We start from the raw sequence: 15183 nt of genomic DNA on the forward strand, positions 1-15183 counted from the left end.
TACAAAGACAGCAAATGAGATTGATTTCCTTCCCTCACTTCCGCTCCTTCTTTGCAATTTGATTAGTTGTATTGAATTAAATCTGCTGTAAATAGGTAAATAAACAGTGACTTTCCATTATAGCTCACCAGTACATGGTCCGTTGGGTTATCCGTGAGCTAGAGCAGGATAAAAAGGTCAACCAATTAAATTGATATAATGCATGGGGTATTGCAATCCAATTGAATGATTTTTTTTTTCAGGGTGCAATGCAAACAGCTGATTCTAAACATTTGGTTCACAACAAACTATCTTTTGAAGGAAAGGCAATCTTGAAACAAACTAGAAACATGAAGTCTTGAAATGTACTCACTCAAATGGCCTAATATCACTGATAAGTTAAAACAGATTCCTCTAAATGAGGCCAACAGAGGATTGCATGAAAGTCTTCTTATTAAAGTAATTTCTCTCCAGTGGCCATGATTTGCAATCTTTTTTTTCTCTCTCTCACTCTCTCTCTCTCTCTCTTTCCCACTTGCCTCTTCACTTATTCTCTCTCTCTCTCTCTTTCAGTATCTAATTAAATAGGCAGTGTTGTGTTCTTCGGTTCCATGTGGATAACTGACATGCGGCTAGGCCTCACTTTACTCAGCAATTACAAGCTGCATTCCAGCTCTAGCTAATTAGGACACAACGACAGACAGTGTATTTGAATCACATTAAACATTTCTTAGGTTGGAGTTGCCCCTTATCCCCTGCCGTCCCTGCCTTGTCCCTTTTTCACCAAGAGGACTTAAGAAGCTGTACATTTTCCATGCTTGCTGCAGTGTGTCGGATTCTGGGGATTCAGCTGTCAGTCAAGCTCCAACTCACACTATTATGGGGTTTTGCCTTGAAACCTGGGGATAAATGCAGGCTGTTTGTACACTGAGGAGTCTAATTAAGACACTCAATATTTCCTTAATTACCACTGTAACAAAAACACTTTAACACTTTAGCATTATGACATCTGGTAATGATTTTCTTAATAGCTGTCAAGTCAAACTCAGTATTTCAGTTTCAGTATCTAAATCTGTCAGATTAAGCAGATGCCAGTGCTATCGACTTAGTTTCAATTACAACATTTCTCATTTTCATTTATGTTTTGAGTTTTTCATATATTTATATTTTATTTTATTTCTGGTTTATTTCAATCACCAAAATATTATTATTATTACAATTATTATTTATTTATTTCATTTTAATAGTTAACAATAACAACATTTGGATTTGTGTTAAGTGGTTCCCTACAATTTTGTGTTTCCTCGTGATGTCCAATATAAAACCTTTGTCCTGAAGTGAAAGCAGTTGAGAACCACTGATTTAGATGGCACTCTTTTCCAAACAGACTTTACAGTACACTTACTAAAAGGTCAGTCCCCCTGGATCAACCGGGAGTTAAATGCCTTGCTCAAGGCCACAACAGTGATTGCTCATGGCTTGGTCTTTGTGGTGACCAAACCAGCAACCTTCTGATTACATCCCTAGAGCTTTAACCCCTATGCCACACCACTCTATTTCTTTTTCACGGTAGCATCGATTTTAAAACTTTATTTTCTAAAGTAAATGTGTTGTGAACAGAAATCATGGGAGCTAGCTGATTGATGGTCTGATCACCAAATGCTGTGTTGGCACTCTGTTATACCACTGTGCTTCAGAATGCTTAGCACTTGACTTCTCAACCAAACCATGGCTCAGAGCCCATTTCTAAAAAGCAACCGAGGCATATTTCTATCCTTGCTTGCACTGTCAGTGTGAAATATATATCTCCAACAGGTACAAACAACTTCATCTGTTCATCGGCTCTGTTCTTGATGGTGCATAGTGAACATTTTGTTGTAACTTCAAGAGGTCAGAAGTTTTTGGTTTTTGTTTTTACTGAAAATGTCAGCATATATTCTCTTTTTTCTATACCAGTCTGTCCAGGTCTGAACATCCAGCAGCCAGCCAATGATCCAGATTTCATGAAACATAGTCGAATAGCACCTTTGAAGAATATCCTTTTCCAAACTGTCCAAATACCAAGCCTTGGCTCAGGTTACAACATTGAAATCACAGCCAGATGACACATCTTTGAGTAATCTTTCTCCCATAAGTTCAGTACATAGTTAAGATCTGCAAACATGCCTTGAGGGGGTTGAACTTGGTTCCATTAAAGCAAAAGGTTTTAAAAGGATCATCTTCACCAGATGAAGGTTCACATTTCATGTATAATTTGACTGTATAATTACATCTCAAGGGCTCTAATGAATATGCTGTGTGAAGTGGCATCCAAAACAATTTCAGTGCTACATACAGTGTATTCATTTATAAATAGCACAGTAATCATAAACAATAGATTATATAATTGTTGAAAAGCTCAAAGGTAAACCTACAGTATGGTGCTGTTTCAGAATAACAAAAATCTGAGTGTATCTTTAGTGACTGGTGAAATGTATTTGTTCCCACACTAAATAAAAGACAGCAGTTAGCTTTCTTACACTGTCAAGTGAGATTGTCTTTTGCCTGCAGTATGTTTTCTTGCCACATTTATGTAAATTAGGATGATTTCAAGATAGGACACAGTGGGAACATTCGGCATGTAGCTCTCCAGACCTGAAGCCTGAGGGTGTGTCCAGTTTGTATTAACATGATGTATTTTGATCAGCGGCCTTACGTAAGCCCCTGAAGAATCTTAAATCTAAAATGGCAAAATTGTTTTCCATTGCCTAAATCAACCCCACATAAACTGTGAGCCATCTGGTGTAGATCTCCAGACCTGAAGCCTGAGGGTGTGTCCAGTTTGTATTAACACGATGTATTTTGATCAGCGGCCTTACGTAAGCCCCTGAAGAATCTTAAATCTAAAATGGCAAAATTGTTTTCCATTGCCTAAATCAACCCCACATAAACTGTGAGCCATCTGGAGTAAATTTAACAGAATTAACTATATCACTGTGGTTTTAATAGTGGTGTGGTGTTTTAAAATGACACAAACAAATAATATAAAGTCATGTTGCACGGGAAGTTAGTATTTTAATTTACTGCCAAAGCAACATGTCCTACAGTATATGCATAATGTAATTATTGTTGTCACTGATTCATTAGATCAGGGGTGTCAAACTCAATTCTGGAGCTCTCCAGAGTTTTGTTTCAACCCTGCTCCAACACACATACCATGTAGTTTTCAAATAAGCCTAACGGACTTGATTAGTTGGATCAGGTGTGTTTAATTAGGGTTGAATCTAAACTCTGCAGGGCTCCGGCCCTCCAGGAATTGAGTTTGACACTCCTGCATTAGATGATTAATAAAAAATGTTAGATCTGTACATCTTTATTTTGATCTGCCTACAGGTTTTCAGTGTTTACAACAGATTTCACCCATGATACTGCAAAAACAGAAATAATGGACAAGAAAAGTGGTAAGAACGCCAGACTGTTTTTAGTCATTTCCAGTTTTAAATGTGTAAATATATTCCTTCCACTTGTGTTCATACAAGAGTTGACAGCAAAAAAGTGTTTGCATTTCATGTCTTCCAAATCCTTGCACAATGATAACATCATCAACTGTTTTGTTGTGTTGAATTATGCTCCATATGCTCAATAATACAATGGCTGCTTGAATTGGAATTACTATGAGATAATGCAAAATGTGTAATATGTACCTTGTATTTCAGCAAATGGCTTTCCTTCCAAGGCCACAGATAGTGGAGTACAGCGTAAACAGCTGCCATATTCTGTAGAGACCCCCTATGGGTTTCACCTGGATCTGGACTTCCTGAAGTATGTAGATGACATAGAGAAAGGGAACACAATCAAGAGGGTGCACATCCAGCGTAAGAACAGGGGCCCAAAGTACAGCACACTGCCACGCAACTTCAGCCTTCCTGGGCATGGCGCTCGGCCTCTAGCCAAAGACACATGGGCCAATACTTCCACTTTAGGGTCCAAACCCAAGTCACGCGTTACTGAAGTCCAGAAGCTTTTTGAGTTCCGAGCCAGTGATGCCATTAGTGGTAGCAGTAGCACCAGTGGAAGCTCCCCTGCCAGCCAGTCAAAGATGCCATGGAGTGGTTACCTCCCCTCACCAAAGGCAGCAGAACAGTCTCAAGTACAGACCTCATCTGAGAATGAACAGCCCATGGGCCTTAATGTTAGGCCTCACCTGTTAAGAGCCTCTAGCATGCCTATTAATGTCCCACGTAGGAAAGGATCAGATTCAACTGATGAGCAGAGTTCTCAATCGCAGAACAGCTCAGCTGAGAGGCTTTTTCGACCAACGGATGGAGTTGACAGGAGAGGCAGTGTTCCCCAGGACAGGGCCAGCTTGCATCAACAAATCACAGCTGCGCTGAAAAGGGTGCGTGAGTTAGAAGAGCAAGTCAGGACCATTCCTGAGTTGAGGGCTCAAATATGCTCTCTTAGAACGGAGAGGGAAGAACTGCTTCAAAGAATTCAAGAACAAAAGTCCAAGCAAAAGAGTGAGGTTCCTCAAACTGATGCGCAAGCCAGTGTTGTTCCTCCAGTTGTAAGGGAAAAGAAAGATGCTCCTTCCATTCACATGGATACTGCAGCTGATCAGGAAATTGTTCAAGCAGTACAGTCCAACAAAAACACAGAACAGCAATCAGAGGAACAAAATCATGTGGTGCAGGATATTGTAGAGCCAGTAACTGATACAGAGTCAGAGAAGGAACAAGTACCAGCTCCAGTGTCTGTTCCAGTAATACTCATAGACAAAGCAGAAACTCCAACTGATCCAGATGAAGCAGAGGGACTTTTGCAGGAGTCTACACTTCAAGATGAAGCATCAAAGAGTCTTTCAGAGCAAGCAGAAAAGCAGGATAGGTCATTAGAGACATTATTAGAAGATAAAGCATCGACACAGTTACACGGGATTTCAGAATTAGAGGAATCAGTTGCTGCATCTGAATTTACATCCACTCAAGAAGATTATCCAACTGTTGAGGGACCAAGTGTAACTACAACTGAAGAAAATAAAACAGCCCAACCTGCTGAACAGAAACTTCTCACTAACCTGGAGCTGGAAGCAAAACTGAAAACTTTAGAAGAGAGTCTAAGCAAGGCCAGTTGTGAATTGGAAAAGACAAACGCCTTACTGAGAGAGCAGATGGATGAGAATAGACGAAAGGATGAGAGAATACAGGAACTGATTGACCAAGTGAAGGAGCAGAAACTTCAAGGTCCTATCGAGACAGAGCCGCTGTGTGAACCAGTTGTCACGTGTGATGCATCAGTCAGTACAGACAGCAAAAGTGTCCTGGAGAAAGGAATCTCAACAGAACCTCAACCAGCTGAGGGTCCCAAAGAAACAGACTCTAAATGCTTGAGCACTCAGACAAATATAGTAGAAGCTCGAGACATTGAAGTATTAGCACAAGTCACTACAGCAGACAAAATTGTAGGGGTAGAGATTGTCATGTGTGATCAGGCAATGGAGACTGAAGTCCAGGATAAAGAAGGTAACAGTTGTCAGGAAATCTCTGAATTGCTAGAGAAGACAGATTCTGTAAAAGACAAAGAACAAGAGAGTGATATCAAAGATAGTGTGTCAAGTCAGATTATAGATACCAAAGTCAGTGAAATTGTTGTTGCAGAGAGTGATACTGAAGAATATGTCATAGTAGAAAGTGCCATGGTTGAGACTATGGACAGTGAAAATGAAGTCCCTAAGCCCACAGTCCAAGAGATCGAATCTAAGGAGAGTCCAGTTGTTGAAAGCACAGTAACAGACAAAGCAAGAGTAGAAAGTTGTTCAGGTTTGCAAACACAGCAGGAACCAAGAGAAACACAAGGACAGGAACCCCACCTCCAGTCTCAAAGGGCATCTGAAGCCACAGCTTCTCCTGCTGCAATCGGTCAGGTTGTTAATCGTATACAGGGGCTTCTTAATGAGCAGTGGGCCAGTTTGGGAAGTGGGGGCCAAGACGCAAAAGGAGAGAGCTCTCAGAAACCTCATTCTTCCAAAATAAGCTCAATTCAAAGCCATCTGAGAGGGTCCCTCAGTGCCCTGTCTGCCTTTTACTCACCTGTTCAGAAAGGAGGGGCTGCACGACAATCAGGTAAGATGAGGTCTCATTCCATATAGTCATGTGCCTTCTCAGTAAGCTCATTAAATAGACAATAATGACTGATGTGATTGTCTCTTTGACTTAGATGGTTAGATCGTTCTTTGGTATTAGATATTTCTTGTATTAGGCCTGTTTCACAAAGCTTGCATGTGCAGCTTGTAAGCAAAGCTACGGTATTTAGGTGTCAACCATGTTATAGCACTGAGTAAAAAAAAAAAAAAACAGTATTCTATGAACCTTATGATTTTATTCTGCAAACCTCAAGGATTTATGGTGTCCATTAACAACTAGCAAACATTCCAGTTTATTCTATTCTACATAGGAAGTTGACCCATACATCTGAATACACACTGCTTACAAGCTATGTGAAACAGGCCTTACTGAGTTTGAAGTGAAGGTTTTGGGAGCTAGAGATGACAATCTAAAGATCTGAAACATATGTTAAAGTCAACTTGAAATAATAAGTTCAAATATGCATATTTTTTGTCTGATTATGTATGCATATGCGGCACAGAAACCCATCTGTTGCAATGCGGAGACCCAGTGGCATTGGGCATTCATATTGAAGTTGCTTTCCATATGCCAAGATCATTTAGGAGATGCGTGTTGACAGTTTAAAAGCATCTGGCATATTACTGTGCTTGCAAAATGATGCGGTCTCATAAATACTGGCATCCATTGTTATTTGTGCAACCACAGTTAATTATGCTCTTTTGTTCTAATTATGTTCTTCTGCAATTTCACTGAATATTGTACAATATTACGGTCACTTAAAAGCAACCTGTTTTACTAAAATGATAGTTTAATGGCTAATTTTTATCTCGTTGTGTCCTGGTTAATGAACACAGTCTTATGGGACATTTTGAGCTTTTTTCATAATTCCCAGAAGCTTTTCAAACTCTTTGATATGTTGTGTTTTGTTGTAATTGCATCCACTGGCTCCTTTGGTTGTTACACACCTCTGTTCTCTGCAACAATCTCAGACAAACACTAGGGAACAAATCTCTGTAAATGCTCTGTACTATTCTATCTCTTTTACGATCACATGACTGATGAGAATTTATTGTGGTAGGTAAGAATGGTGGTCTCTTTTTTGTTTCTTTTAAAATATAAGTACCTCTGTGACTGTAACAGTTGTTTTGACAGTTTGGTGTGCTACATTATGAATGAGTACATCTATCTGACCCACTCTGTGGAGCACAGCAAGTGTACGGTTCAGCATTTTGTTGTTCATATTGCTTTTGGTAAAGTTATTTCAAGACATTCAAAAGTAATATCTCCTAGACTTCTTTGTTTTCAGGTTGGACAAAATTGACTGTGTGATGTATAGAGTTAAGTCAGTGCTAGGGATGATGAACAGGTGCAGACTTGGCTTACGTTTTTACTTTTTATCTCCCCCATATAAGGCCTCAAATCTATCATGAAGAAGAATGACTGTCCTGACAAGCAGGGCAACGGAGGAGCGAAGAAGAACTTGAAGTTTGTTGGCGTAAATGGAGGGTATGTGTTTTTATTTTGTTTTGTTTTTATAGCAAATAGTTTATATGGATGGTAATGCTTTTCATAAAATCACCTGTCATCTATGTAGAAGTTATAAAATAATGTTGTAAGTGATTAAAAAGAAGTTAGGACACTCCTAAAAGTCTAATGGGGGACCTAAATTAACATTATGCCTTACATTTAGCAGTTGCCCCAGAATCACAGTTGCAGGTGTTTTCATGTAAAGTGTTGAAGGATGAATCTATTTCATCAACATCCATGACATCAGATGTCCGGCCTGTCTCTTTACATCCCTTAATCTGTTTCATCCTTCATCACAGTGCTCTGTTAGAAATGGGCCATGAGGTGTCGGCATTGTTTTCTGTGAGAGCTGTTGCATGATTAGTGAGGCCTAGTGAGATGACACGAAGAACAAGTCCTCTCTCTGTCCCTCTCTCTCTTGCTGTGTCTCTGCCTGTCTGCCTGTCGCTGTGTGCGGTGAATGATTTTTTTTAGCTTGGCAGCAGAAATGGTTCTGTCTCAGCTGTATTTGACCAGCCTTCAACAATAAGATAATTATCCTGATAGAATTGGACAAACAACTGGCCTGCTAAACATAATTGATATTGAAAATATATTTACTTTTAACCTTCATATACCAAAACATTTTGCCTAATTTTATTTCAGGGGCAAGAAAATAAATATCCAATCTTACAGACAGCCTACCTTTAGGCTTTATTCATTACTTATTTATATTCAAATGTGTGTTCATACATGTTATGGACAACAAAAAGTTTTTCTTCAGATGTTACATATGTGTGTGTGTGTGTGTGTATATATACATACAATACATATAGGCTGCAATATAACAAAGAGTGAAAAATTTAAGGGGGTCTGAATACTTTCCGTACCCACTGTATATCAAATGTATTTTCAAAAATGTACAAAAATGGCCAAAAAAATCAATATGCTGATTCCTTGAGCAAGAAGAGTTCAGAATTAATTAATGCATGACTGGTTAACAAAACACAAGTTAGGACCTTATCTTATCAGAATGCCAAAACATGCTGGAATATCTATATTGTGAATAATATCAAGTGACATACATGTATGACCTTTTATATATACTGCTGTTTTGAAATATTGTTTGAAAAGACTGCGTGGGAGTGTTGGCAGATTTGGTTTGCGTCTATGTCTGATAGACTGTGATTATCCTGAGAGAGGCCCTGCACTGCTGTTGTTCAATGACAGCTGGTGATTTCAGAATTTGCACACAGTTTTGACCCAAACCACCATAATATAATTTCATTCTGTTATTTAGCGCTGTCACAGTCAGCCAAGCACAAATAGCAGTATCAAAACGCTGAATCACCCCCTTTGGCTGTCTAGCATGTCCATTTTCTGTCCAATTCTCTTATTTATAAGCCGTATACAAAGCTATTAGACTAATCACATTTGGAAATCTTGATTACTAAGACTATAGCAGAGCATAATACTCAACCAATGCATGGCCTCCTTGTCTCAGATCTGAAGTACTCAAAAGAGGCCCTCATACTCAACACCCTAATAAATGTGTAGTCACCTGACCTGCAGCTATAGGCCTCCATTCACCCATGTCCCTGAGGAATTGTGGGGATGCAACATTTTGCCTAATTTTATTTCAGGGGCAAGAAAATAAATATCCAATCTTACAGACAGCCTACCTTTAGGGTTTATTCATTACTTATTTATATTCAAATGTGTGTTCATACATGTTATGGACAACAAAAAGTTTTTCTTCAGATGTTACATATGTGTGTGTGTGTGTGTGTATATATACATACAATAGCACAAATAGCAGTATCAAAACGCTGAATCACCCCCTTTGGCTGTCTAGCATGTCCATTTTCTGTCCAATTCTCTTATTTATAAGCTGTATACAAAGCTATTAGACTAATCACATTTGGAAATCTTGATTACTAAGACGATAGCAGAGCATAATACTCAACCAATGCATGGCCTCCTTGTCTCAGATCTGAAGTACTCAAAAGAGGCCCTCATACTCAACACCCTAATAAATGTGTAGTCACCTGACCTGCAGCTATAGGCCTCCATTCACCCATGTCCCTGAGGAATTGTGGGGATGCCATTCCTCTTGCCTATCTGAAAACATCCATGAAGAGCGGCATTCTTCAGACAGGCTCACCACATAAGAACCCCTCAGACCCCACAGAGGGCCCTCTCATTTGAACAGCTTGTATAAACACAAGAATTTTGCATGTCCATTCACAACTGACACATTACATTTGTTTGCCATTAGCAGGCCTTACCATATAAATACATAAATAAATATAATATAAAATAAAAATATTATTATTATTAGTAGTAGTAGTATTAATCATATATTTTGAAGCACATATGGTCAGGAAGTATTAGCCGTAACTAAACACAGGTTAGACATAAAATCCTGATCATAGAAAAGTTCGCTAATGCAAAATGGGATACTATCAAAAGAACCCCCTTGACTCACGTTATCTGTGTGTGCAGCTATGAGACCACCTCCAGTGAGGACTCCACTGGGGAGGAGGATCAGGATGAGGTTGAGGAGGTGGATAGCTCGGAGCCTGAGGTGGAGCAGGGAGAGGAGAGTGAAACGGCCCAGGAGGAGGCTGCTGCTACTGGGGAGCAAGGTGATGGGGTTCAGGCAGAGGTGGCAGAGGGCTCTAAGGAGCCTGATGCTGCCCAGGCCGCCACGAGTCCCCAGGAGGAGCAGCCTGCTAGGTGAGATGGAGGGCCGGGGTGAAAAGAGGGGGTTGAATGACTTTACATTCTTATTGCTAACAAGAAGTAACTCATACATGTTTTTTTCTAAGTCCCTATGGCTTAAGTGGTCAATTGATGGGAGTTATATATGTTTTACATTCAGTGGCATCTCTGCCATGGAAAAAACTTCAAAGAGTGTTTAAGGAAGAACCACAGGACTTTTATTTTGTGCTGGCCCCCTTTACCTTTTCAACCTGGTGTGAAAAGCTCATTAGTTCATTATATGAGTTGGCGTAACACATTAAAGTGTGCAGTGACCCTTCATGCAGGTTTCCCAAAGCAGGAGCCTCTGTTATCTGAATCAGACACAATCCTGCCTTTTGTTCTGCCCATCATCTGGCAGGAAAGTACAAACGCTGAGTGACAAGTTTAATATGCCCAGTCAATGGTCCACTTAAAGGACTGCTTAACAACAAAAGGCTGAACCATTTAAAGCAACATGGCCATATGGGAAAACCGGAGAGTATCTTCTTTTATGATTATGAAAACACCATTTTGATTACAATATTTATAATTTTGGGGTAGGGGAATGATTTTTATTTTTTATTATTTATTTTTTTTTCTGATGTTTTGGGAGATTTGGCATGCAGCCTCATACACCAGATACAAAGATAAATATACATATTTATATCATGCTTTAGTTCTAAGTTAATGTTAATAAACCATATTAGATATTCTTCTGCAAGTAGTTCCAACCATTAATAGTATCAAGAGTATAAGAGTCAAACTATGGGGACAGAAAGATTTTTTCTTCTTCTTTTGTATCTTCTTCTTCTTCTTTTAAATAAATTATTATTTTTATTCAGCAATGATCTATTAAACTGCTCAAAAATTAGAGTAAAAACCTTTATAATATTATAAAGGATTTGGAATTCAAATACATGCTGTTCTTTTGAAATTTCTATTCATCAAAGTATTCGTTTTCACAAAAATATCAAGCAGCACAACTGTTTTCAGCATTTATAATAAGAAATTTTTCTTAAGCACCAAATCAGCATATCAGAATGATTTCTGAAGGATCAAGGGACACTGAAGACTAAAGTAAACGCTGCTGAAAATTCAGCTTTGCCATCAAAGGAATATATTTTAAAATTACTTTTAAATCTTTATTCAAATCTCACTGATCCCAAACTTTTGAATGGGTTAGTGCAGGTTTAGGCCCACCAGTACACAAGCGTCTAAAAACACATATACAGAAGAATGTAAAATTTTAAACACAGTTCATATTCCTCAAGTGACAGAACTTTTCCAAAATCTGCATGTACCAGAATTACATGAAGATGTTTGTGTCATCCAAATCAAGATGTTTATGCCATTTAAATATTGGTAACAATTTGCTTGAGAGGCCAGTGCAATATGAGTAATTCTCAACTAATGTTACCAAGATTCAAATTACCAAAATGCATTGCATTTCATATGTATCAAATACAGATTTTCTTTTGAGGCTTAGGTATGCAGGCAATCTGTATTTGACAATGATTTTATATAATGCGGATGCACATGGAAGACTGATGCATGATTTAATATCTTATGTCTATTTTTGTAAACAGTTTGAAAGTTTCTTAGGCTGGAAAAACTGCAGAGAAGACACTATATCCTGTCTAATTATTTATGAGTTTAATGCATCCCTGTGATTTAAATTACAGCTAAATCTGTGTTGTTGCAGTGAGTTAGTTGATAAGAACTTCATGGCTGCTTGTCATTTCCTGAAGGATCGCACGGCTGAGGTTGCTGCCCCAAATAAAGACATGGTAAGCAGTTAATGTCGATTCACTGAACTTGATTTATTGCCTTCAAACCTGTACCAAGAAGGAAAAGTTATTTTTCTGTCCATTCTACGTAACATGACAATAAATACAACTCAATATAGATGTAACTTTATAATCTTAACCTTTATAAGTCTTCTTTAGTAAGCTAACTCTTGACTTTTGAATCTCAGAGGCAGGTTCTGATGGTCTTATATCAGGAGTGGTTCCGCGTGTCCAGTCAGAAGGACTCTCAGGCAGAGATAGTCACGCTGTACCTAAGGGAGGTGGGCTACCACACTCCCACTCTGCTGCGCTATATAGTAAACCTGGCTGATGGTAATGGAAACATGGCACTGCATTACAGTGTGTCCCATTCCAACTTCTCTGTGGTCAAGCTGTTACTAGACACAGGTGAGAGACCTGCATTTTCATACCTGAGAAGAAATAGCAGCATTTTTCATTAGAATTTTAATTAGTATTTAAAGTAGGGGTCAGGCAATATGGATTGAATATACACAGATGCCAAAATCTAGAGAGCTGCAAGTCAGCATTTATTTAACCAACGCTGCATTTATTTAATAAAAAATACAATAAAATGTTAATATTATGAAATATCAGATGACATTACTGTTCATCTGCCAAACAGGTATGATTATAAGGTGGCTCAGCAGCTACTGAGAATTGGCAAAATCAATGCTCGAGCCAGCCAGGTACACACAGCGAGACACCACAATATCCTGTACTGCAAAAAACACAATTTTGTTACTCATGTAGGCCTACTGATATTTGTAATACAAGACAACTAAATTCTTAATGTTTTAGCTTGTACAAATTCTTTATGTGTGCAGCATTGAGCTGTTATTTAGTACACCATTTATTTGATTATATGGTATGATGAAGATTCTTTTATATAAATAAGACTTTTTTTCGTTACTCCCCACTAGTCAGGGCAAACAGCACTGATGCTTGCAGTTAGTCATGGCCGCACAATGATGGTCCAGGTTCTTCTGGACTGCGGTGCTGATGTGAACATACAGGACCGGGATGGATCCACTGCTCTGATGTGTGCCTGTGAGCACGGCCATACTGAGATAGTCAAAATACTACTGGACAGACCAGAGTGTGACATATCACTCACAGATAAGGTGAGAGAGACACTGATATATTAAACATTATACTGGTGATGCCTAACCTTGACAAACAAGAGCCAGCATTTAAAAACCACACTTTTACTTTGAGGTCCCTAAATTCCCATACTATTCATGAAAATAAGAAATTAGCATTTTTAATTCACACTGGAAATTTAATGGGCCTACTAATCTCCATTTTTCTGATTTTTCATGTGCATTTTCGAAAAATACATTGTAAAAAATGATTTGATCCGAAATGTCATGGTAACCAATGTTTTTTAATTGAAGTAGGTAGAAATGTTTTACAGTGTAGTTGCTTTTGACAGTGTGTGACACTTTAAAGTGCAACACATACGATAAATTCTGACACATTTGAAAATATGTTAAAGAACGATTTTGGTGAAAACTTGAGACTATGAGCCTCAGTGCTTTCACAAAAGTGCTACATGAAGCTGGCAAGCCATTAGTTCAGTCCTTACTTTATTTCAAGAAAATGCACTCTGTGGTAAAAAGTAGTTACTTCAGTTTTTTTTTAAATGGTTGTTTATTTATTAGTTAGTTATTTACTATTCACTGGTCTAGATTTTAGATATTATTATTAGGAAAAATGTATTCTTATATCATTATTAAGAAAAATATTTTAACATAACTGCATGTATGTTAAACTATCTTTCCTAATAAAATATATACACTACTGTTCAAAAATGTTGGTTTGGTAAGTTTTTTTTTTCTTTTATTTTTTTTACGTTTTTGAAAGAAGTCTCTTATGCTCAAAAAGGCTACATTTATTCATTTAGTTGATAAAAACGGTAATACTGTGAAATATTATTACTATTTAAAATAACTGTTTTCTATTTTAATATATTTTAAAATGTAATTTATTCCTGGAATTGCAAAGCTGAATTTTTAGCAGCCATTACTCCAGACTTCAGTGTCACATGATACTTTAGGAATCATTTTATTTTGCTGATTCGGGCTCAAGAAACATTTCTTATTATTATCAATGTTGAAAACAGTTGTGCTACTTAATATTTTTGTGGAAACCATGATATATATATATATATATTTTTTTTTTTTTTCAGGATTCTTATATGAATAAAAAGTACAAAAGAGAAGCATTTATTTGAAATATAAATATTTTATAACATTGCAATTTGCTGAATAAAATTATTTTTAAAAAAAAGTAAAATAAATAATCTTACTGACCCCAAACATTTGAACAGCAGTGTATATTTTATTATCGATATTCAGATGTGTTTTGCCTAATTAGCAAAAATATCTGAATATTGACTATTTAACACTTGTATTTAATGCTTCTTACATACTAATAATTAATTCCCAATATTGTTTCCTTTTGAAAAAGGAAATGCACCATTAACTGTTCATGGGTGTTTTCAGAATCTGACAGTGTAATCAATCCAACAGGCTGATGAAGTCATAACAATGCATCTTTTATCATTTAATCAAACTGGGTGTTTTTATTGCAGTGATTCTCAGCTGGACTGCGAGCCAAAAATTAATCAAAGGTCTGTTCGTAAAGGGTCACAGAGAGCTATAAATATGCATATAAGAGAAGAAGCAGCATACTTACATTTTTTTTTGTTGTTCAAAGTCTGTGTGTCCATTTACAATCACAATAGGATCTACACAAATTAGGGAGATGCCAGCGTGGGCAGGTTGCGAGACATGCTGTCATTCTCATGAACCACAAACATGCCTTTCAGCATCATTCACATTTCATTTCTTTCCCTCTATCACTAATAGGATGCACACACAGCTCTGTCAGTAGCCATGAAGGCTTCCCACTCTGAGATTGTTGAACTTCTGAAAGCTCGTGCTGATCCAGCCACGTTCACAGATCCTACAGCTCCGCTCTGAGTCCAAAGGCCTTGTCTTCATGTCCAACTGGTTCTGCCAGATTCATCTTTCAACTGC

At 37.8% G+C, this 15183-nt stretch overlaps 1 protein-coding gene across 1 annotated transcript; it reads left to right on the forward strand.

The window, feature by feature from the left end:
* The first annotated feature begins 2032 nt into the window (after positions 1 to 2032).
* On the forward strand, positions 2033 to 12972 carry LOC107717130 (KN motif and ankyrin repeat domain-containing protein 4-like). Its single transcript, XM_016523796.1, has 9 exons — positions 2033 to 2095; positions 3352 to 3419; positions 3675 to 6080; positions 7496 to 7589; positions 10095 to 10328; positions 12037 to 12121; positions 12310 to 12529; positions 12737 to 12828; positions 12967 to 12972. The coding sequence occupies exons 2-9, from the start codon at positions 3404 to 3406 to the stop codon at positions 12970 to 12972; spliced, it is 3153 nt and encodes a 1050-aa protein (XP_016379282.1). The 5' UTR covers positions 2033 to 2095; positions 3352 to 3403.
* Positions 12973 to 15183: the final 2211 nt, after the last annotated feature.

This window comes from Sinocyclocheilus rhinocerous, unplaced genomic scaffold (genome assembly GCF_001515625.1).
Source record: "Sinocyclocheilus rhinocerous isolate Xijiao unplaced genomic scaffold, SAMN03320098_v1.1 scaffold690, whole genome shotgun sequence".
In the NCBI taxonomy this organism is placed as follows: Eukaryota; Metazoa; Chordata; class Actinopteri; order Cypriniformes; family Cyprinidae; genus Sinocyclocheilus; species Sinocyclocheilus rhinocerous.

Excerpts from the sequence above, each read along its gene's own strand:
- LOC107717130 (XM_016523796.1), top strand. Across the intron at positions 12,122-12,309 it reads CTGCCCCAAATAAAGACATG|AGGCAGGTTCTGATGGTCTT; the intron begins GTAAGCAGTTAA and ends TTTGAATCTCAG. Across the intron at positions 12,530-12,736 it reads CAAGCTGTTACTAGACACAG|ATGACATTACTGTTCATCTG; the intron begins GTGAGAGACCTG and ends ATGAAATATCAG.